A 25,589-nucleotide genomic window follows, 5' to 3' on the forward strand; every position below is an offset into this window, starting at 1 on the left:
GGTTCACATAAAACTTGTTTTATCCAATTATCAATGCATATTCAAAAGTAGTTCACTACTTCACATTAAGACATTTAAAAAAATAATCATATACACTGAACAACATGGAGTGCAATCCGATAAAGATAATAGTCCCTTCATTCTCAAGTAGACCAGTCAATAAAATCTTCAGTGAATCTATACAAAGTGGCTGTACACCTTTTATTTTATCGCTTCATTCACACAATGGGTAGAATTTTCTTAAATTGAAGTTAACACAATATTGTGTGAAGGCCAAAGGAGCAAATTCTGTCATGGCTGGAATTAGACACAATGAATACAGATACGATAAATTAGATGAAACATTGTAAGACAACTGTGATTTGTAAAAGACCAAGACATTTACAAATGTAGTGCACATGTCTGTAAAATAAACTGACTGCAATGATATGTTCCATCTAGAACCACAGACAAAATATTCCAGAGAAAACTAGGCTTTGGACAATAGAATTATACAATTTTGTTTGAATTATAAAAATGGCTTGCTTCTCAACCCAGCAGTGATGGGCTCTGTAATGATGTGCTTTTCAAATCTATTAGTTACAGTTATTTCTCAAATCCAAATTTGTGGGGGATACACAAATCAAAAATATGAAAAGACATTATCCCTTTCATTGCTCTATGTAAAGCTGTGCATTACACCAAATACTGATTCATGCAACTTTATTGGGATTTTATCTTCTTACCCAAAATAAACTACAGGTGTATTCTGGAGAATGATGGCGCCCCGCAGCATCAACGCAAGTATAAACTGTGTTAGTTTATACCATCAGCAGCATTGAAATTATTTTAAAGACAAAAGATTGCATTAAGTGTTAGCAAATCGCTCATCAGGACTTTCATTTTGAGCACTTCCCAAATCTAAGCGCCACAGAAATCAACAACTCCTCAAATACAAAAATATGAACTAAAACTGGTTACCTGATGCCAAATATTATAGGAAAAAATATTCAGCAAAACAATAAACTGCATAAGTGTATCAATATGAACTAAGCACTGTGCACAAAGAATCACAGAGATACAAAAGTACCAGAAGTTGATTGGTGGGTGAGAGCAGTTCAAGAGTGTTCTGTGCTTTGTTATAGTCACCGAATTCTACACTACTGTGGTTTCCAGGAAACAAGTGCTTTCAGTGATCCAACCCCAGTGTAAGCACAAAACGAAAATAGGCAGACAGGCACCTCCTGCCCACCTCTCAAAAGGATTTTATTTACATTACTGTAGAAATACACCGACTGCAGAATTCTGAATGCACAGATGAAACTACAATTAACTGAATGCAAGTTGGACTGTCATTTAAACACCTTAGCATTTCAATATTAAAATCCATTGATAGCAAATGCTGTTAGCTGGGATACATTTGTGCCAATTTTAAAAATGGCTCTGTTCTATGAATCAAGGTCCTCATTTTCAGAAAGATCTGCATCGGTATCTGGGAATAAAAAAACACAAGTCAGAAAATGAATACTTTTGAAAAACAGTACTGATTATATTTCTGTTTTAGTGTCTAATCCTAACCCACAATGAAGACATTAATAAACTAAATTATGCAACTTATTCCAGAAACCTTGCTTTGTCCTCATTATTAGGTGACTGCACATGCTTTGTTTAACCATCTTAGTCATTTCTTATTTATTGTTGGGAATTTCTACATCGGGTTGCTCATTTGGGAAACCATTCTGGGCTTCAGGCAGCAGATCAACCAGTTTTACTTTTTTCGAAATTTGATTTCACAATTTGGACTAAAAGATGGGTAAAGGAACAGGGGTAGGTCATTCAGCCCCCTCGAGCCTGCACAGCCATTCAGTGAGATAATGGGTGATGTGAGGCCTAACTCCATATACCTGCCTCTGGCCCATATCACTTAATAACGTTGCTTAACAAAGATTTATCTATCTCAGATTTAAAACTAACAACTGATCTAGCATCAATTGCCATTAGTTCCAAACCTTTACCACCCTTTATGTGTAGAAGTGCTTCCTAACATCTCTCCTGAATGGTCTGGGCCTAATTTTTAGACTGTGCCCCCTAGTTCTAGAATCTTCTACCAGTGAGAACAGTTTGTCTTCATCTCCCCTGTCTTTCTTATTAATATCTTGAAGATTTTGATCAGATCACCCCATAACTTTCAAAATTCTGGAGCAAACAGGCCTATTTTGTATGAACTCCCCTCATAACTTAACCCTAAAGTCCAGTTTTTGTAAAGTTATGTTGCACTCCCTCCAGGTCAAAATATCCTTCCTGTGGTATGGTGCCCATATTGCTCACAGTACCCCAAGTTGTGTCTAACCAAGGTTTTGTAAAGCTGCAGCATAACTTCTGCATCCTTGTATTCCAGTCCTCTAGATATAAAGGCCAGCATTCCATTAGTCTTCTTGATTACTTTCTGAACTGGTTTGTGGCATTTTAAAGATCTATGCACCTGAACCCCTAGGTCCCATTGGAGATCCACTGAATTTAGTTTCATACCCATATCTATGTATTGTTCAGTATTGATAACCTCACACTTGCTTACATTTAAATCAATCTGCCACAGTTTTGTCCATTCACCAGACCATCAACATCCCTTTGTAATACAAATGCTGTCATCTAAACTGTCTACAATGCCACCAAACTTTGTGTTATTTGGATATATGATTTTCTATGCCATTATCCAGTTTGCTAATGAATAATGTGAACAATCAAGGCCTAACACAGATACCTATGGGACACCACTAGTCACATCCTGTCATTTGAATACTGACCCATTATAACCTTACTTTCAGACGGCTGCCATGCAACCAAATTCCCAGCCATGTCAGTAATATACCCTCAATTTTTCTACCTTAGTTAACAGTCTCTTATGTGGGACTTTATCAAAAGCCTTCTGGAAGTCTTTCTAGCATCTTGTACAATTGTTTCATGAGTTGGGAAATCAGTAAAATCTAATCATCTGCTTAAGTTAATTTCAACTGGCCTGGGTGGTGTATATCATTTAGTTTACGACTGTGGTAATTATGTAATTGCTATAAACGAAACAAAGACAAAATAACTGATCAGAGAGTGAGTGCAAAGGTGTACCTTCATGTTAACCTTGTCCTAACTCCTCCATATTCCCATGAAGAACATCATATTTTATTCAAGGTTTTGTAACCACCTATCATCTTTGAGTCAAGCACCAGATCGTTACTAACATCATAAATTCCAAGATACCCAACAGAAACACAAGAGACAGTAATCAGCAGCAGAAAGTGAAGGTGCAAGGGAGTAGTTTTGAAACGGTATGGATAAAATTGCTTCAAAATAATTTCAGAATGAAGTTGCAGGGTGGGCCTAGGAAGGGAATATGGACAGGAAAGCATCCAACAGTTTGGAGGGAATACACTGGCACAGAGGGCTGGATGCAGTTGCAGAAGCAAGCTGGAGTAAGACTATGAGTAAGGATAAGAATTATAAATTCAGCACACTGGTGATAGAGAACCAATGAAGGTTGGTGCCAAAAGTGACGCAGAATTTAAAGGACAGGATGCGGGCAACAGCAATTTTGACAAGCTGGACTATATGCAAACCTCAACAAGGGACAGCATTGGACAAAGTGACCCCCAAGGTAAGAACAGTGATAGGGATTAACACTGACAGTGAGATAAAAGAATAAAACTTGATGAATTATCGGAGACTTCAAGATGTGGTCTTGGCGATGGATAGGATAATGGGGTTATGATCCAGGATTAAACAAGAGATCAAAATTTATCCCATGTAACTGAGTTCAAACAAGGAGCCAGGAAGAAGTACTGCATCGGTGGGGCTTGGGTGCACAGCTTTCAGAGGGAACAAAGTACGATGGTTTTAGCCTTGCTGCTGTTAAATGGAGAAAATACTGGTGTGTACGTGATTTACATCATAACTTTCAAATTTAGGAATTGTAGTCCAATATTTAGAACTTAAGAGTAAGCAATAATGGTGGAAGGAGACAATTATGCAGCCATTATGCAATATTCCTACAGACAAGTCTTGAAATCCAGGGGTGAGCTAGGTTTTATAATTTTAACAGGTAGGGACAACCTGAACAAGTTTTAATTAAGGTGCTTCCACTCCTGAAGCTTTACATGCTCAGCAGTGTTCTTTTTGTGCATGTGAATGTAGATGTTGTGTTGTGCTGTTGACAAAAATCCTTAGATGTGTTAAATATTGGCAGGTATTTCAGTGTCAAAACATAATGACTTACATCACTTTACAATTTTGATAACTTACATCTACCATGGGCTTCTACATTTGAATGGTTGAGAGTAAATGTTTAGTTTCTGACCTGTGAAATTATGAATTTTAAAACAAAGGTATAATCAGATTGGTCCCAAATTACTTTAGTTACAAAAGCACTACAAACTATGTGCTTCATATCAAAATGTAGCATTTCACTGGCTACCTTCAAAGTCCTCTTCTAGATCTCGAGCTCTTTTCGTGTTATCTTCATCTTCAGCATCTTCTAGTTCATTGGCAATTAGCTGTCTTGCCAATTTGATATTCATGCCTTCATTGTAATGCATTTTTCTCTTCATCTCAAACTGCTTCTTGTTTTCTTTAAAGAAAAAAACATATTATTCTGATTTTTTCCAGCAAATATTACTGCCCTTTCTCAAAGAAAGGCAGTCCAACAAACCTGTTTCAGAAAAGTTAACTTTAAAATGCCCCAGACACTAAATAGGCACTTTCTGATCCCCTCAAACACTGAATGGTGCATCATAAAACCTAGAACAGGTGTTCAAACACTGAAAGATGTTTATCAAATGAAGTTGATGCCTACAGAAAAACAATCTTATTACTGGCCGTTAAAGATATTACAACAAATACAAGAGTAATTTCTCAAACTGAATTCACCACAATCTTTGCAAAGAAAATTAGATAAAGACATAAATTCCCAAAAATTGCACAGGATCAGGCAAGGAAAGCTGTGTGAAACTCACTGGTTTCACAGCTGCCTTTTCTAGCCAGATCCAACAACACTCTGCAATTTGAAAGTGCTGGCGAGGATTACACAGCCAGTTGGGGAGGCGTGGCCTAAACCCGCCAGTAAAGCTGGGATTCAGAGATCAGGACGCCCCATCCCAAAGTGAAATTAAAGGCTCCCCTCCCCATCAGACAAGGGGAACCCCTCGTCCAACCAGCATCACCCCCCCCTTCACAATGGGCACCCTTGAGGCACCAAGGTGTCAGGAGGCTATGAGCCCACCATGTCCCTCACCACTCAGAGGCTGTACTCACTTCTGAGCCCCCAGCATGGTCATTACGACTGGTTTCCGTTTTTGTAATACCCGCCGATGCGACATCACACTGGCAGAGGGGCCGAACCCAGAAGCAACGGCGCAAAGCTGTTTTTGAAAACTAAAATCCATGCAAAGGCTTGGTAATCAGGTTCACATCCTTGTCGAGCATGACCCTGATTCAGTTGATGGCGGGGAAGATCTCAACGTGAGATTTCCCCAGCGAAATCCCATTTTGGCCCTCTCGCGAGAGTTAGCGGCCATAAAGGGATTTGCGCCTGCAGTGAACAAGGCTAGAAAATCGCCCCGCAAAGATTGAGGAAAGCTACCAGTAAAGTTTTAATTTTTTTAATAGAAAAATAATACCGCAGCAGCTCTTCTCTATCAACTAGGGTAAATCTGCACTAGCAGGTTCACCGTCCACTCTGCCTTTCAATTGCTTGTCTGGCCTCTGTGCATGGTTTCTAGCTGTGTTAAGACACCTTAGACTAGTGCAGAGTCAATTCTAGCCCTACAGGCCCCAGAGTCCGAACACAAGTGAATTAACCAACAATTTGTATATTTTCCTGAGATCTTTGACCCTTGACATGGGTCTGCTCATCTAATTATTGCCCTAACCCTGTCCCACCCTCAACCGAGACACACACAACATAGATACACGGTGGAGGTAGGGAAGGATTAAAATAACAGGGATTAAACTAGGAATGATAGATGTGTACGCTGAGTGCTGAGGTTGTGGTATTAGTAGGCGACGATCGTCACAGAATGCGAGGAGTTCAAAACCATTGGATGGCCTGGATCTTTAAAATCTGCCTTCAATTAGACCTCGAGGGCTACAGGAATTCTTCTGGAGAATCACCTTCATTTGTACAGGCCTCCGTCAGATTGACTCTCAGTCTCACCGAGATAATATTAGAATTCTCTACACTAGTTTATAGCAGGTTCATCATCCACTCTGCCTTTCAACTGCTTGTCTGATCTCTGTGCATAGTTTCTGGCTCTGGTTTGAAGAGATGGAAAAGGGCCTGGCCTTCAGGGGCTTTTAGGGTTCTCAGAAGAGATATCAGACTGGGCCTTTCCCAATCTTTCAAACAGAGGATTAAACTTTCACAGCCTGGCTACTGTTTGCATTCTTTTACTCAAGAAGATAAACATTCACATGCATGCGAAACGAGTTCCTTGCTGCCTTCCAGGTCTGATAAAAGCTGCTCTCTTCAAGGTTTAAACAGAACTGACCAAGATGCAGTCTACTCTCCTTCTTGCAGAATCTTGTGAAGGCTCTACCAATCAACATCGAGACAACAATGTGTCCCGGAATTTCAGGTTGATTGGCTGCTATCCAATCCATCAAAATGATACTGTGGGACCCTGCCACATAGCAAGCACACTGGATCAAGGCGAGTGCTTGGACCAGTTCAAATTACACATTAGACCAGAGGCGTTTCAGTTTGAAACCAAAGTCAGGGGCTGGTTTAGCTCACTGAGCTAAATCGCTGGCTTTTAAAGCAGGCCAGCAGCACGGTTCGATTCCCGTACCAGCCTCCCCGGACAGGCGCCGGAATGTGGCGACTAGGGGCTTTTCACAGTAACTTCATTGAAAGCTACTCGTGACAATAAGCGATTTTCATTTTCCTTTCAAGTCTACAGTATTGAAGCAACCAGCAAGACAGGAATTAAAAAGGGAAACAAGATCAGTCAAGGATTCACGCTGGACATAAACTGATTGCCACTTGTCACAGACTTTCACATTTCACTATCACAATTTACAACACTATTTTAGGCCATAGAAAAATAAGAATGACTGAAATCTTAGAATATTAAAAATGCTGCTGTATACACAGCAGCTTAGCATCAGTAGAGGAAAGTGATCGAACATAATATTCTTTATCAGAACACTTCACAAGTACATCTTAAGATAATTTTCAGAAAAATACTGACATTTCAGAATCTCAGTTTGAATCAAATTGTAACAAATATGGAGCTGAAATTTGTTTACAGACTCCTCTGGAATTTTGCAAGATTTATTCAGAGTATTAAATTTACCTTGAAATGACCCAAAGAATGCAACCAAACAAATTCCACAAAAGATCCATAACTAAAAATTGTTACTGAAGAACATTAAAGATAAAGAGAATACATCTTGTTTGCCTCGAAGAACAAATCATTTTAAAATAACACAATCATGACATGTACAGGATCACAGACAGTTGACACGGTAACATAGTACAAACCTATTTCTTTTTTTAGAGTACGCAATTAATTTTTTTTCCAATTAAGAGGCAATTTAGCGTGGCCAATCCACCTACCCTGCACATCTTTTGCTTTTGGAGGCGAAACCCATGGGGAGAATGTGCAAACTCCACACGGACAGTGACCCAGAATCGGGATCAAACCTGGGATCTTGGCACCGTGAGGCAGCAGTGCTATCCACTGCGCCACCGTGCTGCCCCCGTACAAACCTACTTCATGCAGTGGAAACATATATAGGAACACAAGGAGGAGGAATAGGCCATTCAGCCCGTCAAGCCTGCCCTGCGATTCAATGCAACCGCTGCCAATCATCCACTTAAATACCTTTGACCCCCCCACCCCCAACAATCTCCATATCCCTTAATGTCATTGGCATTTAGAAAATCTGTCAATCTTTGTTTTAAACATGCTCAATGACAGAGCTTCCAAAACCCTCAGCGGTAGAGAATTATCAAGATTCAGAAGTCTGAGTCAAAACATTCCCTCTCATCTCAGGGCCAAGTGGCTTCTCTATTATTCTAAAATTGTATCCTCTGGTTCTCGACTCCCAAACCAGGGGAAACATCTTGAGAACACAGGTGGTATTATCACGGGATTAGTGTTGCAGAGACCCATGCAATTTTTAATGGAATTTGAATTCCATAAGAATCTGGGAATGAAAGTCCAGTGTTGACCATGAAACCATTGTTGAAAAAACTAATCTGCTTCACTGATGTCCTTTAAAGAAGGAAATCCATTATCCTTACCCTGTCTGGCCTACACGTAACCAAATTCACAGCAATGTGGTTGATTTTTAAATGCCCCCTGAAATAGTCTAGCAAGCCACTCAGCTCATGGTTAAGTAGGGATGGGCAACAATGCTGGCCCACATTCCATGAAAGAACTTTATCGGGCAACACAACAGTACAGTAGTTAGCACTGTTGCTTCACAGCGCCAGGGTCCTGGGTTGAATTCCCAGTTTGTCTGTGCGGAGTCTGCATGTTCTCCCTGTGTCAGAGTGGGTTTTCTATGGGTGCTCTGGTTTCCTCCCACAAGTCTCGAAAGACGTGCAGTTAGATGAATTGGACATTCTGAATTCTCCCTGTGGACCCAAACAGGCGCAGTAATGTGGCGACTAGGTGCTTTTCACAGTAACTTAATTGCAGTGTTAATGTAAGCTTATTTGTGACAATAAAGATTACTTCTTTTTTTTAAAGTTGTGGGTCAGGAGGGTTTTAGAAGGATTCGGAGAGCTTAGGAACCTTGGTGAAAGCCTACTAAGTTTTGAAACTTCTGACAACTTCAAATGCCATTGCAAGGTGCTACACAATTTACATGTGTTTTTACTGCAGTGATTGGCTCTATGCTGTAACAGTAAGTGTACCATTACACTGATCAGCATTGTTTAAGTGTTCAGATGCATCAGAGTACTTTTCGTAATGTGAAAAGTGCTACGATGCATTCAAAACTGGTGAAAATTATGCTTGGGGTTCTAGTGCAGGGTTACCCAAAACCTGGGATGCAAATCCCCTTTTGGGGTCACAAGCCGAACATTTGGGTTTTGAGCTCCAAGGCAGCATTGGTGACTGTTGAGTGGAAATTCTGGCCAGTATGTGAATTTCCTTGCCCGAAATCGTTTGTGCAGCTTTTCATTGTCCTTGGGGCAGCTTTTCATTGTCCTCATTGCCCATTCAGTTCAGCGCTTTAATTGGCTAATTATGATTTTTTTTTAGATTTGCTTGTAATGGAGGTATGGTGAATGGCAGGATAGTCCCAGAATTGTTGTTGTGGTTCCATTGCACAGAAGCGCACAATTCGTAGCTCCAAAGCCATCTTCAACACTGTTGTAGACAAAACCATATTCGTCACACAACTCTTCCCCCTCCACTTCTCCAAGCCAGGGTGGAACCATTTTCAAGCTTTCAGTGGGGAGGGCATGGGGAAATAAGCAATGGCAGAATCCTACCCACCTACATCTTCAGCAGACAAAATGGCAGGTATGGGCAGAGATAACAGGCTCAGGTTTCTGAAGTCAGAAAATGGCTCAGTTCAGATTTACTGAGCCCAACCGGAAAATCCAGAGACTCATCCTAGAGAGTGATTGAAGATATGAGAGCCAAAATGATTTAGCGTATGGTTAACAAAGACAAAATCTAATCACTACAAGTAAGGTTTAACATTCCTTCAATGAAATGCACAACAGTGCAAGTGAAGCCCATTTACCATTCAAAAATTACAAGTTATTTTTTGTCCTATTGATAGCAGCCTTGTTTATTTTAATCTTTTGCAGAATAGGAGAATTGTCTCTATAATCTTATTGCAAACGACCAGGTTTCTGAAATGTTAAACAAACTTTTTTTCTCATTGATAAGTCAACTCCGTAGTCTTAAAATCTTATAACCCACAGTATGAACTGTCCTACTGGAGATTACTGTACATGGGTTAAAGTGTAATGGTGGAGTTCTAGAGGGTGGAAACTCGCAAGATTTGTATAATACATGAGCATTGCCTGAAAACCTCAAACAAACCACATCCAGGATCTACTAAAATGGAAATGTTAAACATTTTCTGTTGCTACCTTCTGCATCTACTTCCTCAAATTGGGTGATTTAAGAGTGTTCAGACCAGAAACTAAAGGCCCGAGATCTACACAATAGTACTACCGCAATAAAGTAGCATCAAAAATAAAATAAATGCAACATACGAGTGCACATTAAAAATACCTTCCATTTCAAATAAATTCATACAATTTTGTTCAGAATTGAGGCCTGTCCACAAAAGACAAGCATGAAATGTAAACTAGATATAGTCTATTAACACTCAATTTCGAACAGATGCTGTTTCAAAATAATTACAAACCAAGTAAAAGGGAACAAAATAATCTTCGTTTTCAATGAATCTTTAAATAAACAATTCTAAGAAGACACTGAGAAATCTTTTCACAATAATTGTTCAACCATGGCTGAAAGACTTAATCCTGCTACTCGACATGCCCATATTGACTCTTACCAACTTTTACAGATGCACCATCAAAAGCAGCCTAACTGGTTGCCAGCCTGGTATGTCAATTGCTTGGCCCAAGACCATAAGAAACTACAGAGTCATGAACAAGCCTAGTCCATCACGCGAACCCCGCCTACCATCCACTGACCCTGTCTGTACCTCCTGCTACCTTGGGAAAGCGGGCAAAGACTCCTCCCACCTGAGTTATTCTCTCTTCCAGCGGGCAGAAGTCTGAGAACACGCACCAATAGATTCAAAAACCGCTTCTTCCCCATTGTTATCAGACTCCTGAATAGCCCCCTTATGGACTGAACTGATCTCTCTACGCATCTTCTCTACTGTGTAGCACTACACTCCGTATGCTTCATCCACTGTCTATGTCTACGTGTTTACATTGTGTATTTAACGTATGTCCTATGTTTTCCCTGTATAAAATTATCTGCCTGGACTGCACGCAGAACAATTCTTTTCACTGTATCTCAGTACACGTGACAATAAATCTAAATTTAACGTTCTATGTTTTTGTGTTTATGTTTCTGAACACAATTAATAGACAACTGTGATATGAAGCATTTGAAATCTTTCCAAGATATCCACCAGTTTGTTTAAATGCACTCAAGTCAAAATTGGGTCAGCCAATCAACAGTGCTCATTCCACTCCAAACATAATGGGCGGTATATCCCCCCCCCATGCCAGGTGGGAGAATCGACGGGGCGCCGCGCAAATCGTGCCACGCCACCCCGACCCCTGCACGTGATTCTCCCACCCCACCAAATCCAGCGCCGTGCGAATCACGCCGGGCCACTCAGAGAATCGCCGCAAACGGTGAGCGGTGATTCTCCAGCCCGGATAGGTCAAGCGGCCGCTCCGACACGACAGGTTCCCGCCGGTGCCGTCCACCCCTGGTCGCTGGGGGGCGGCCTTTTGGGGGGGGGGGGGCCTCCGATGGGGTCTGGCCAATACTGCCCAATACATTATCTAGCTTCAGTACATTAATTTGGGTGGGAAAACCTTATTTTTCCACATCCCAAGTCCTCAATTCAATTTTATCTATCGCCTTAAACGAAGATCCAGGAAAGCAGCCTCATAAACTGATGGTATAAGGACTAGTACACACAGATTTAAGCTTTTGGGCAAATGATGCAGGGGGGTGAAAGGAAAAACTTTTTTTTAAACAAACAAGTGATGATGACCTGAAACTCGCTATTTACAGGGGTGGTGGAAGAAAAGGCAATCAATGATTGCAATATTAAGTTGAATTGACATTTAAGGGAGATAAACATATATGGCTACAGGAGCAGAGTGGGCACATGGGACTGATTGAATTGCTCTATAGAATCATGGACTTGATGGACCAAAAGGGCTCCCTCTGTCTCTTTATGACTCCATGAGAAGGAAAGTAGTAAGGAGTCAGCCCCTAGTGCGCAGAGGGGCTAGCCCAAAGGTAGTAGCTAACAGCCTAACCCTCTCACTTACATGGTGCATGGCCTCCCACAGCAGAGGAGTTGGGGGGGGGGGGGGGGGGGGGGGGGGGGGGGGGAGAATCTGAGAGACGGGAGTGGTGGAGTTCTGAGTTTCCCCATCTCCAACTTAGAAATTTATAGTAGGCCAGTAGATCTCTCAAAAGTTGTTGTATCAGTCTGCCAACAAGTACACTTGGGACCCATTAGTGATGACCTTACTTGTGGCCTAAACCCTCAAAGATCTTTAGAAAAAAGTAGGTATTTTGCCCCCAGATAGGGAGCTGCCCAGAACACCACACCATCTCCAGAGCACTCTGGATTATCTGGCACCCGTTTCTAGCAAGTACTTGAGATGTGTCCCTGATGGCACAAATGCCTGAACGTATTTAAATAGTGACCTCCTCTTACCCGCACACTTTGATAGGGTCTGCGCTGGAGGTCACAGGGATTGGTGGGATTCTGAGACTGGAAATTTTCAATCCCTACATCTTTTGATTTACTATACTGCAAGTATGAAAACATGTAAAGCTTTAGTAAGACAGAAGGGCTTCAATTATATAACTGTAAAAGTTAAATGGCAGTAGTCTTAGAAGTCCAATAATGAACAGGCATTAGAAATTTTAAAACGAACAATCACAACTATATGGTCAAAACACTAAATATAATTGGCTTGCCTTGTTCTTCTGGAGTTAATTCTTCCTCATCTTCGCTACTTTCTTCCTTGGGCTCAAAGATTTTAGGATTAATTCCCTCAGCTGCTGTAAGTCTAAAATAGTGGGGAAAAAACAAGTTTGTGGATATCATGCAATTTAATGTCTATTATTCTGGCTGTAGACCTTTTCATATGCTTTATGATTACCAAAATATACACTGATATTTAGGTTAACGTATCAGCAATTTTGCAAGGGTGTCTTTTCTGTTCACAAGAACGGTTTGTCTGCAACAGAAGATAAATGTCATTCTGAAGTGGAATCTTCAGACTAATGTCAAACTTGGAGCACAAGTGGACCGACTCCGCACCCTCCACGAAGTACCTCTGCAACCCGGGGGTCACTCGTTTCATCCATTTTATCAAGACCCGCAACCTGCCCTCCTCCATCGAGGAGGTCAGGACCGTCACCAGGAACTGCCAAATCTGCGCGGAGTGCAAGCCGCACTTCTACAGGCCAGAGAAAGCGCACCTGAAGGCTTCCCGCCCCTTTGAACGCCTCAGTATGGATTTCAAATGGCCCCTCCCCTCCACCGACCGCAGCACATACTTCCTGAACGTGATTGATGAGTATTCCCGGTTCCCATTCGCTATCCCCTGTCCCGACATGACCGCGGCCAAGGTCATAAAAGCCCTCCACAGTATCTTTACCCTGTTCGGTTTCCCTGCCTACATAAACAGCGATATGGGGGTCCTTCTTCATGAGCGACGAACTGCGTCAATTCCTGCTCAGCAAGAGCATTGCCTCGAGCAGGACGACCAGTTATAACCCCCGGGGAAACGGGCAGGTGGAGAGAGAGAACGTAACGGCCTGGAAGACCGTCCTACTGGCCCTACAGTCCAGGAATCTCCCAGTCTCCCGCTGGCAGGAGGTCCTACCCGATACACTCCACTCCATTCAATCACTGCTGTGTACCATGACCAGCGAAACACCTCATGAACATCTCTTTATCTTCCCTAGGAAGTCCTTCTCCGGGACCTCGCTCCCAACCTGGCTGGCAGCTCCTGGACCCATTCTGCTCTGCAAACACGTGCGGGAGCATAAATCGGACCAGTTGGTCGAGAGGGTCCACCTCCTTCACCCTCAGTACGCCTATGTGGCGTACCCCGACGGCTGGCAGGATATGGTCTCCCTGCGGGACCTGGCGGCCGCTGGATCCCCACCCACACCCCCCTCACCAACCCCACCCTCCCTCCCACCGGCGCACCCCACAGCTGCCCCCTTCCCAGGTGGATCGGTCCTTCCACTGGTCCCACCCAGGGGTGATGAAGCTACTGAACAATCCGGAATCACGCTCCTGGAGTCACGGATGCCCGAGCCGGCGCCTGCATCACCGCCGAAACTGCGACGATCACAGAGAACGACCAGGGCCCCCGATCGACTAATTGTTTCATTGTGAAATGTACATGTAAATGAATGCTGTAAATAGTTGTGTGACATTTAAGAAGGCAAGACACTGTACCACCGACGGGTACCGCCATAACCTCCACCACTGTATAACACGAGACCACCACCCCCGTCGGACTCTTTTAAACAGGGGTGAATGTGGTAGTCGGTATTAGGGGTATTACGGTACCTAGGTTGGAGGTACCTGATGATGTAAGACTATTGGTGTTGGAGGTACCTGATACTGTAAGACCATTGGTGAAGCCTGCCTGCTGGTTCCGCCCAGTAAGGCGGAGTATAAGAATCTGTGACTCCCTAGCTGCTGCATTCTGTACCTGGGAGAAACATCTAGTACAATAAAGCCTTCAATTGTCCTCCAATCTTGCTTCGAGAGTTATTGATCATGCATCACGGTGCAGATCCAGGTACTTTTTAAATGAGCTGAGCGTTTCAGTCACAACCGCAAGTTCTGGCAGTGAATTCCAAATGACCACCACTCTGAGTGAAAAAGTATTTTCTCATGTCCCCTCAAATCCTTCTACCAATCATTTTAAATCTGTGCCCCCTGGTAATTAAACCTCTGTGAGGGAAACAGGTCTTTCCTGTTTAACCTATTTAAGTCCCTCATAATTTTGTGTGCTTCAACTCCTCTGTTCTAAGGAAAGCAACCCTAGCCTATCCAATCTTTCCTAATAGCTGCAAGTTTTCAGCCCTGGCAACATTCTCGTAAATGTCCATGGTACTCTCTCCAGAGTAATTATGTCGTTCCTGGAACGTGGTGACCAGAACTGTACAAAAACGCCAACTGTGGCCTAACCAACATTTTATACAATTCCAGCATTACATCTCTGCTTTGATATTCAATATTCCATCCAATAAAAGAAAGTATTCCATATGCTTTCTATACTACCTTATCCACCTGTCCTGCCACCTTCGGGGACTTGTGGACATGCAGTCCAATGTCTCTCACTTCCTCTACTTCTCTCAATATCCTTCCATTGTTTTAGTATTTACTTGTTTTTTATGCCCTCCCCAAATGCAATATTTCACACTTCTCCAGCTTGAATTCCATTTGCCACTTTTCCACCCACTGAAACAAACCATTGCTATCATTCTGGAGACAACAGCTATCCAATTTCCATGTCATCTGCAAATTTCCCCATCATTCCTTCCACATTTAAGTCCAAATTATTTCTGTATACAACAGCAAGGGACCCACACTAGACTTGTCGAATACCGCTGGACACAATTTCCATTCGCGAAAACATCAACCAAACCCTTTGTTTCCTGTCACTGAGCCAATTTTGGATCCAATGTGCCACTTTCCCCTGTATCCCATGGGAATTCATTTTCTGACAGGACTTCCGCATGAGACCTTGTTGAATGCCTTGTATCTTTTAAACAGTTGCAATGTTTTGTTTTTCCCTCAGTGCTCTGGAATACACTTTGGCATGCAGGGACAGAGTACAAATCAGCAGATAAGGCTAGATGCTACAAAAATAATAAAAGGACAAAACTAAAGGCTGTGTATCTAAACCCATGTAGCATTCAAAATAAAACAGATAACTGGTAGCGCAAATAGAAATGAATGTGTATGATCTGAAAGCCATTACAGATGGATGACAGATTGGGATCTGAATATTGAAAGGTATGTGACATTTAGGAATAACAGCAAGTTATGAAAAAGGTGAAAGGATGACTTTATTAATTCATGAAGGCATTAGTACATTGGAGAAGGATGACCTAAGTTTAGGGAATCAGGATGTAGAAGCAGTTTGGGTTGAGATGATAAACTATAATGGTAAGAATTCACTTGTGGGAATGGAATACAGGCCCATTAATTGCAACTACAAGGTAGGATAGAGTATAAAAGATGAGATAATGGAGCTTGTTGTAAAGTTCCAGTGACAATCTACATATGGATTGGAGAAAGCAGATGGACAAAGATAGCATAAATGAAGAGTTCATAGAATTTTTTCAGGATAGTTTCTTAGAACAGTACATTCTGGAGCCAATTATAGGGCAAGCTATACTAGACCTGGTATTGTGCAAGGAGACAGAATTAATTGATAACCTCATAGTGAAGGTACCCCTAAGTGGCAGTGATCATAATCTGATTGATTTTACATTCAGTTTGAGGGAGAGAAGAGTGCATCCAAGACTAGTATTTTAAACCTAAATAATGGCAATTATGAGGGCATGAAAGCAGAGCTAGCTAGAGCTTAAGGGGTAAATCAATGGAGGTCAGTGGGAGACATTTAAAGGGATATCCAGAATAGCCATATTTCAATGAGGAAGAAAAATTCCAAGAGGAGGGCCCACCATCTGTGGTTAACTAAAAAAGTTGAAGACAGAATTAAACTTTTAAAAAAACAATTTTGCGGAACAATAAGTGGCAGGTCAGAAGACTGGAAAGAATATAAAGATCATAAAATGACAAAAAGATAGATAAAGGAGGGGAAAAAAAGAGTACACAAGAAAGCTAGCTGAATCCTTGTGTGTCATGTAAGATCATAAGACATGGGAGCAGAACTAGGCCCATCGAGTCTGCGCCGCCATTCAATCATGGTTGATATTTTTTCTCATTCCCATTCTCCTGCCTTCTCCCCATAACCCCTGATCCCCTTATTAATCAAGAACCTATCTATCTCTGTCTCAAAGGCACTCAGTGATTTGGCCTCCACAGCCTTCTGCGTCAAAGAGTTCCACAAATTCACCACCCTCTGGCTAAAGAAATTCCTCCTCATCGCAGTTTTAAAGGGTTGGCCTTCAGTCTGAGTCTGTGCCCTCGGGTTCTAATTTCTTCTAGTCGTGGAAACATCTTCTCCATGTCCACTCCATCTAGGCCTCTCAGTATTCTGTAAGTTTCAATGAGATCCACCCCCCATCCTTTTAAATTGCATTGAGCACAGACCCAGAACCCTCAACCACTCATGTGACAAGACTTTCATTCCGGGGATAGAACATAGAACAGTACAGCACAGAACAGGCCCTTCGGCCCTCAATGTTGTGCCGAGCCATGATCACCCTACTCAAACCCACGTATCCACCCTATACCCGTAACCCAACAACTCCCCCCTTAACCTTACTTTTATTAGGACACTACGGGCAATTTAGCATGGCCAATCCACCTAACCCGCACATCTTTGGACTGTGGGAGGAAACCGGAGCACCCGGAGGAAACCCACGCACACAGGGGGAGGACGTGCAGACTCCACACAGACAGTGACCCAGCCGGGAATCGAACCTGGGACCCTGGAGCTGTGAAGCATATATGGTAACCACCATGCTACCCTGCTGCCCAGATCATTCTTTAGACCCCCTCTCGTTCACCTGAACACCCATCTCAACCTGTATATGCTCCATCTTTTTGGCACATGTCAAATCTGAAATAAATAAAACTACAGGAGGACAAAATGCTTTACTGAAACAAAAGAGAGCAATTTTCAATATCACAGTAATATTGCTCTACCCAATGTACCATCAATGAAGTTTAAAGTTTAGGTACATACTTACTTTTTTGCTAGTATTTCTGCCGTAATATTTACATTTGATTCAGAGTCACTTATTGCAGCTTCATCATCATCTCCTTCTACCATCCTGTGCAAAGGAAAACATTAAAAACTAAGCGTTAGATTTTGTTCCTGCTGATGACTGAACATATATACCAGATTAACAATTTGGGAAGTTAGATTATACTTAAAACTTCCAATATTAAAAATACTTGATTTCATTCTGTTACGTGCACAGTTTTGCTGGAACCTATTCAAATTCAAAATACTACATATTAGGTCCGTCATATCTTCGGATTCTGTGCTAATGGAGATAAATAAAGAAAGAACCCAAAAACCTTTAATGAGTATGTGTATCAGCCCACCTCCTCCAAAATAAATCATATGGTATGTCACCTAGTTTGACAGATCTTTTACCATCATACAAATAAGGAGTCAGGATTGAAGCATGCCATTTACACAGCATAGATCTAAATTCATAAATGTAGTGCACAAATTCAATTTAACAGAGGACCCAAAAGCAGTGGTGTTTTGGTGCCAAATAAGTTTTCAATTAATGAGAATGTGAGCTCTGATATTACTTCTTGGACTTGCACAAGTATCATTTAAACATGATTTTTTTTGCCTGTTATGGAGAACAGATGTGTTGCCATCATGAGGAAAAGCATTAAGAGCCATCCCATATGATCAAAGATTTTATGTATATTCACGGGTTCAGCTCATGTTGTACATGCAGAACACTATGTTCTTAAAAGCACAGCATATTTATTTGATTTTCCATAGTACAATAGGAACAGGCTACTTTTATTCAGGGATTCATTCATAATTCTTTATATTTAAAAATCCAAGTTTCAAACAAGTTCGAATGAAAAGACTTCTAATGGGAAAATTAAAAGAAGATACTTGGACATTACTGACTTATTTTAATCACTGCAAACTCATACTGAAGAAAAACACAAATGTTTAGATTTACAGTATTATTTTAAACTGCTGTCCGTAATTGCCGTTTGCTCAGATGAAAATGCAATGTGTGTGCGTGTGTAACATATAGTGAATGGTGGCATAATTCCTCAATTATTATTCAAAGATTGTTGAAGTATTCTACTCTACATATGCATTATGAAGCCATATGTACAGGACACTATACAACTCTACTGCTTAGTAGCAATACAGGAGAGCTGTTCATTATAGGCCATAAGTCTAAGAACAAAAGAAGATCTTAAAGATATAGTATTTCTACTGCGATAGGAAGAGAGGTGTTGCTAGAGAGGCTATGGCAATACCCGTTTATCCTTTCTTTCAGCCACTGAAGCTTTCAAAAATTATTTAACAGCCACTCACCAGCAATAACTCTCAACATAAATATATGGAAGGGGAAATTGTCCTTCAAATGGTGATCTCCATCAAATATTGTTGGAGAGGAATTGACTAATCAAACCATTATCCTTTAAAATATGATTAATGGCTAAAATGACCACATTTGTGTGCAAGCACAGAAAATACACCAGAGATGGAGAGCAATCACTCTCCATGACTCTCAGAATTCCCAAAACGATGGTGCTTTTTAAAATGCTGTCTTATGAAAAACAAAAAAAATGAAAATCGCTTATTGTCACAAGTAGGCTTCAATGAAGTTACTGTGAAAAGCCCCTAGTCGCCACATTCCGGCGCCTGTCCGGGGAGGCTGGTACGGGAATCGAACCGTGCTGCTGGCCTGCTTTAAAAGCCAGTGATTTAGCCCAGTGAGCTAAACCAGCCCCTTAGTGAGCTAAACCAGCCCTTATGCATCTTTTGAACAATACGTAGGAACATAATAAATTAAATATATTAGATTCTGAGTAAAAGGATGTGGCAACACTGAGGTTTGTGTCAGTGCTGTCTTTCCCAAGTGAAAAAGCTCCTTTGATGGCTCAGTGAGTTTACTGGGTGAATAAATTAATCATTATAATTTGTGCTCAACTAGCTTAGCACACAGAGGAGTGTAACTACCTCAGCAGCCCGAGGTAAGGAGTAATGAGAATCAACCAGCAGCCCACTGTAGAAATGTGCATGCATTTTGGAGGGCCAAGTGAAGAAGGATTAGATCGTGCTGCAATGTACCAAAAAGAGCTGACAATGACTGTGTGAGCAATTGTCCTCTCCACTTTTTCACCATTTTACAACATTATGGTTCTTAAATTAAACTTGAATCAATTATTTGCAAAGCTGCCTGATGCCAAGTGTATTACAATGGCTCCAACCCATATATACAAAATATATAAAACAATTTTGACTGTATATCTTTAAGCCATTTGTCTAGCCAGTCTTATCTACAAAAAATTAAACAAGGCTGAACAGTCTGCAATATTCAGTAATCCAACACTTGGATTAGATTTGTTTATTGTCACATGTACCGAGGTACAGTGAAAGTATTTTTCTGTGAGCAGCTCAACAGATTATTAAGTACATGAAAAGAAAATACATAATAGGGCAACACAAGGTATACAATGTAACTACATAAGCACCGGCATCGGATGAAGCATACAGGGTGTAGTGTTAATGAGGTCAGTCCATAAGAGGGTCATTTAGGAGTCTGGTAACAGCGGGGAAGAAGCTGTTTTTGAGTCTGTTCGTGCGTGTTCTCAGACTTCATAGGACAAGAAACTTAAAATTAAAAAGGCAAATTTTAAACTTCACAATATAGTTAAATAATGTGCTTATTTACCTGTTGTATGGTGTACTGGGCTCATCAATTTTCATTAGTCCATAGTCCTTTCCTTCTGGATGATACGTGGCAAGAATGTTCATTTCATCCCATTTCTGTGACTTCTTACTGCAAAGCATGCATATTGAATTGTGATTAATATCCACCAGGGTCATCACTATACACTTCAAATGTTAAGTCAGAAAAATAACCACAGGAAAAGATGTCTTTTCATGTTCTACTCACATAGTCTTTCCCCCCCCCCCCCCTCTTTTTTTAAATATAAATTTAGAGTACCCAATTCTTTTTTCCAATTAAGGTGCAATTTAGCGTGGCAAATTCACTTACCTGCACATCTTTGGGCTGTGGGGGTGAAATCCACGCAGACACGGGGAGAATGTGCAAACTCCACATAGACAGTGACCCGAGGCCGGGATCCAACCCGGGTCCCCAGCGTTGTGAGGCAGCAGTGCTAACCACTGCATTGCCGTGCCGCCCTCTATTCACATACTATTTTTTAAATACTCCTATTTTGGAGCCTTGCAGGTTTCGGAGTGTCGGACCTCCGGACGAGAGATGTCCTGTCTTTGCCTCACTGGTGGCAAGGAGGCAGATCCTCTTGGGCTGGAGGTCGACTACACCGCCAAGTGCCTCAGCATGGCTGGGTGACTTGATGGAGTTTTTGTACCTCGAGAAGGTCAAGTTTACCGTGAGATGGTTGGTGGAAGGAGTTTACCATAGTTGCCAGCTGTTTATAATGTACTTTGAGAGAGAGCGAGAGAGAGAGAAAAGAGTTTAGTGGCGAGGAGGGAGAGGTTTAGCGGTGAGGTTATATTGTTGGGGGTTACTGTTCAGTTGTTATTCTGTTATTGTATACTTCGTATAAAAATTGTTCAAAACTATAATCAAAATATGTCCAAAAATACTCCTATTTTGCAATTGAAGTGTGTCTTTTCCAAAAGTCCAATCACCCTCAAAAACAGACTATATTATTTTATGTGAAATGGATTTTAAAGAAACACTTTGCAGTTAAGATGAGCTAATGTTATGTGATGTAATTTAGACACAGATCAGAAAGCGATGGAAAATTACAGAAACCATGTGCAAGGTCAAAGCTGAGGAAGTAAACCCGGAATTCTGATGTAACAGGCTGTTTATCAGAAGCCTTTATCTGAAAATGAAACAGCCCAGGGACAGAATTATCAGTGAATCAGCTCTCTTCAGTCACTCCATCTCCAAGCTGGTGGCACTGATTAGCATCAGCCCCTAAAATCACTCAACCAGTGCCCACAGCAAGGGCACCATCCTCTCCGAATCACTCCCTCCCCAGTAGCCCCCAAATCACTTCCCAGCACTCTCACAAATCACCATAACCCACTCCCAGCGTCCGAATCACATCCACACAAACCCACTCCCAAATCAGTATACCCCTAGCCCCACTCTAAATCACTCCATCTTCAGCCCCCACGCCAAACTCTCGACTCATAGACCCACCCCCTTAATTGCTCCGAATCACAAACCCCTGAATCATTCCTCACAGGACTCATCCCAGCAACCCCCTCCCCAGCCAGGACCACGCACCCCCTTCAGGGAGAATCACTACCACCCACCCCCCTAGACAAGAACATGCCCCTCCTCACCCCCCAGGGTCTGGGACTCATCCCCTCTCACCCCCCGGGACTGGGACTCACCTGCCCCTCACCCCCCCGGGACTGGGACTCGGTGGAGGTCGTGGATAGCACGTTTAGCGAATTGGTCACACCACAGGTGAAAGTTACTGAGGGAGATAGCAAATGGGTGACCAAAAGACAGAGCAAGAGTAGGAAGGCAGTGCAGGTGTCCCCTGCGGTCATCTCCCTGCAAAACAGATATACCGCTTTGGATACTGTTGGGGGAGATGGCTCACCAGGGGAAGGCAGCAGCAAGGTTCATGGCACCGTGGCTGGATCTGCTGCAGGAAGAAAAATGGCAGGGCTATAGTGATAGGGGACTCGATCATAAGGGGAATAGACAGGCGGTTCTGTGGACGCAATCGAGACTCCAGGATGGTATGTTGCCTCCCTGGTGCAAGGGTCAAGGATGTCTCGGAGCGGCTACAGGACATTCTGGGGGGTGGGTGAACAGCCAGCTGTTGTGGTGCACATAGGCACCAACGATATAGGTAAAAAACGGGATGAGGTCCTACAAGCGGAATTCAGGGAGTTAGGAGTTAAACTAAAAAGTAGGACCTCAAAGGTAGTAATCTCAGGATTGCTACCAGTGCCACGAGCTAGTCAGAGTAGGAATGTCAGGATAGATAGGATGAATGCGTGGCTCGAGAGATGGTGCAAGAGGGAGGGATTCAAATTCCTGGGGCATTGGGACCGGTTCTGGGGAAGGTGGGACCAGTACAAACCGGACGGTCTGCACCTGGGCAGGACTGGAACCGATGTCCTAGGTGGGGTGTTTGCTAGAGCTGTTGGGGAGGGTTTAAACTAATGTGGCAGGGGGATGGGAACCGATGCAGGAAGTTGGAAGGTAGTAAAACAGGGACAGAAGCAAAAGGAAGTAAGGGGAAAAGTACAAGGCAGAGAAGACATAGTCAAAAATCAAAAAGGGCGACAGTACAGTGACTGAGGGGAGCTGTGAATAGGCCCAGTAATACGAAAAGGAATAAAACTGGAGAGTGGATGGTAAGGGAGGTGGTGTTGCTCTGTTATTTAAGGATGACATCCGGGCAATAGTAAGGGATGACATCGGTACAATGGAGGATAAGGTTGAATCCATTTGGGTGGAAATCAGGAATAGTAAGGCGAAAAAGTCACTGATAGGAGTAGTCTATCGGCCACCAAATAGTAACAATTATGGTGGGGCAGGCAATAAACAAAGAAATAACTGATGCATGTAGAAATGGTACAGCAGTTATCATGGGGGATTTTAATCTACATGTCGATTGGTTTAACCAGGTCGGTCAAGGCAGCCTTGAGGAGGTGTTTATAGAATGTATACGCGATAGTTTCCTAGAACAGTATGTAATGGAACCTACGAGGGAACAAGCGGTCCGAGATCTTGTCCTGTGTAATGAGACAGGATTAGATTCATGATCTCATAGTTAGGGATCCTCTCGGAAGGAGCGATCACAATATGGTGGAATTTAAAATACAGATGGAGGTTGAGAAAGTAAAATCAATACTAGTGTTTTGTGTTTAAACAAAGGAGATTACAATGGGATGAGAGAAGAACTAGCTAAGGTAGACTGGGAGCAAAGACTTTATGGTGGACAGTTGAGGAACAGTGGAGAACCATCCAAGCGATTTTTCACAGTGCTCAGCAAAGGTTTATACCAACAAAAAGGAAGGACGGTAGAAAGAGGGAAAATCGACCGTAGATATCTAAGGAAATAAGGGAGAGTATCAAATTGAAGGAAAAAGCATATAAAGTGGCAAAGATTGGTGGGAGACTAGAGGACTGGGAAACCTTTGGGGGCAACAGAAAGCTACTTAAAAAGCTATAAAGAAGAGTAAGATAGAGTATGAGAGTAAACTTGCTCAGAATATAAAAACAGACAGTAAAAGTTTTTACAAATATATAAAACAAAAAAGAGTGGCTAAGGTAAATATTGGTCCTTTAGAGGATGCAAAGGGAGTTTTAATAATGGGAGATGAGGAAATGGCTGAGGAACTGAACAAGTTTTTTGGGTCGGTCTTCACAGTGGAAGACACAAATAATATGCCAGCGACTGATAGAAATAAGGCTATGACAGGTGAGGACCTTGAGAGGATTGTTATCACTAAGGAGGTAGTGATGGGCAAGCTAATGGGGCTAAAGATAGACAAGTCTCCTGGCCCTGATGGAATGCATTCCAGAGTGCTAAAAGACATGGCTAGGGAAATTGCAGATGCACTAATGACGATTTACCAAAATTCACTAGACTCTGGGGTGGTCCCGGTGGATTGGAAATTAGCAAACGTGGCACCAGTTTAAAAAAGGAGGTAGGCAGAGAGCAGGAGATTATAGGCCAGTGAGCTTAACTTCGGTAGTAGGGAAGATGCTGGAATCTATCATCAAGGAAGAAATAGCGAGGCATCTGGATAGAAATTGTCCCATTGGGCAGACGCAGCATGGGTTCATAAAGGGCAGGTCGTGCCTAACTAATTTAGTGGAATTTTTTGAGGACATTACCAGAGCAGTAGATAACGGGGAGCCAATAGATGTGGTATATCTGGATTTCCAGAAAGCCTTTGACAAGGTGCCACACAAAAGGTTGCTGCATAAGATAAAGATGCATGGCATTAAGGGTAAAGTAGTAGCATGGATAGAGGATTGGTTAATTAATAGAAAGCAAAGAGTGGAGATTAATGGGTGTTTCTCTGGTTGGCAATCAGTAGCTAGTGGTGTCCCTCAGGCATCCGTGTTGGGCCCACACGTGTTCACAATTTACATAGATGATTTGGAGTTGGGGACCAAGGGCAATGTGTCCAAGTTTGCAGATGACACCAAGATGAGTGCAGAGGATACTGGAAGTCTGCAGAGGGATTTGGATAGGTTAAGTGAATGGGCTAGGGCCTGGCTGATGGAATACAATGTTGACAAATGTGAGGTTATCCATTTTGGTAGGAATAACAGCAAACGGGATTATTATTTAAACTATAAAATATTAAAGCATGCCGCTGTGCAGAGAGACCTGGGTGTGCTAGTGCATGAGTCACAAAAAGTTGGTTTACAGGTGCAACAGGTGATTAAGAAGGCAAATGGAATTTTGTCCTTCATTGCTAGAGGGATGGAGTTTAAGACTAGGGAGGTTATGCTGCAATTGTATAAGATGTTAGTGAGGCCACACCTGGAGTATTGTGTTCAGTTTTGGTCTCCTTACTTGAGAAAGGACATACTGGCACTGGAGGGTGTGCAGAGGGGATTCACTAGGTTAATCCCAGAGCTGAAGGGGTTGGATTATGAGGAGAGGTTGAGTAGACTGGGACTGTACTCGTTGGAATTTAGAAGGATGAGGGGGGATCTTATAGAAACATTTAAAATTATGAAGGGAATAGATAGGATAGATGCGGGCAGGTTGTTTCCACTGGCGGGTGAAAGCAGAACTAGGGGACTGAGCCTCAAAATAAGGGGAAGTAGATTTAGGACTGAGTTTTGGAGGAACTTCTTCACCCAAAGGGTTGTGAATCTATGGAATTCCTTGCCCAGTGAAGCAGTTGAGGCTCCTTCATTAAATGTTTTTAAGGTAAAGATAGTTTTTTTGAAGAATAAAGGGATTAAGGGTTATGGTGTTCGGGCCGGAAAGTGGTGCTGAGTCCACAAAAGATCAGCCATAATCTCATTGAATGGCGGAGC

At 42.2% G+C, this 25,589-nt stretch overlaps 1 protein-coding gene across 2 annotated transcripts; it reads right to left on the reverse strand.

Annotated features, from left to right (window-relative positions):
• Nucleotides 1-20,455, reverse strand: ppp1r2 (protein phosphatase 1, regulatory (inhibitor) subunit 2). 2 transcript variants are annotated; one of them, XM_038815634.1, is made up of 6 exons: nucleotides 20,286-20,455; nucleotides 17,586-17,669; nucleotides 12,648-12,739; nucleotides 4,442-4,594; nucleotides 4,270-4,324; nucleotides 1-1,471 (listed from the first exon to the last, which is right to left on the reverse strand). In XM_038815634.1, the coding sequence occupies exons 1-5, from the start codon at nucleotides 20,438-20,440 to the stop codon at nucleotides 4,272-4,274; spliced, it is 537 nt and encodes a 178-aa protein (XP_038671562.1). In that variant the 5' UTR covers nucleotides 20,441-20,455; the 3' UTR covers nucleotides 1-1,471; nucleotides 4,270-4,271. The 2 variants fall into 2 exon arrangements, with proteins under 2 accessions (XP_038671562.1, XP_038671563.1); XM_038815635.1 differs by lacking the exon at nucleotides 4,270-4,324.
• Between the last annotated feature and the right edge of the window lie 5,134 nt (nucleotides 20,456-25,589).

The sequence above is a fragment of the Scyliorhinus canicula genome, chromosome 13 (assembly GCF_902713615.1).
Source record: "Scyliorhinus canicula chromosome 13, sScyCan1.1, whole genome shotgun sequence".
NCBI lineage: Eukaryota > Metazoa > Chordata > Chondrichthyes > Carcharhiniformes > Scyliorhinidae > Scyliorhinus > Scyliorhinus canicula.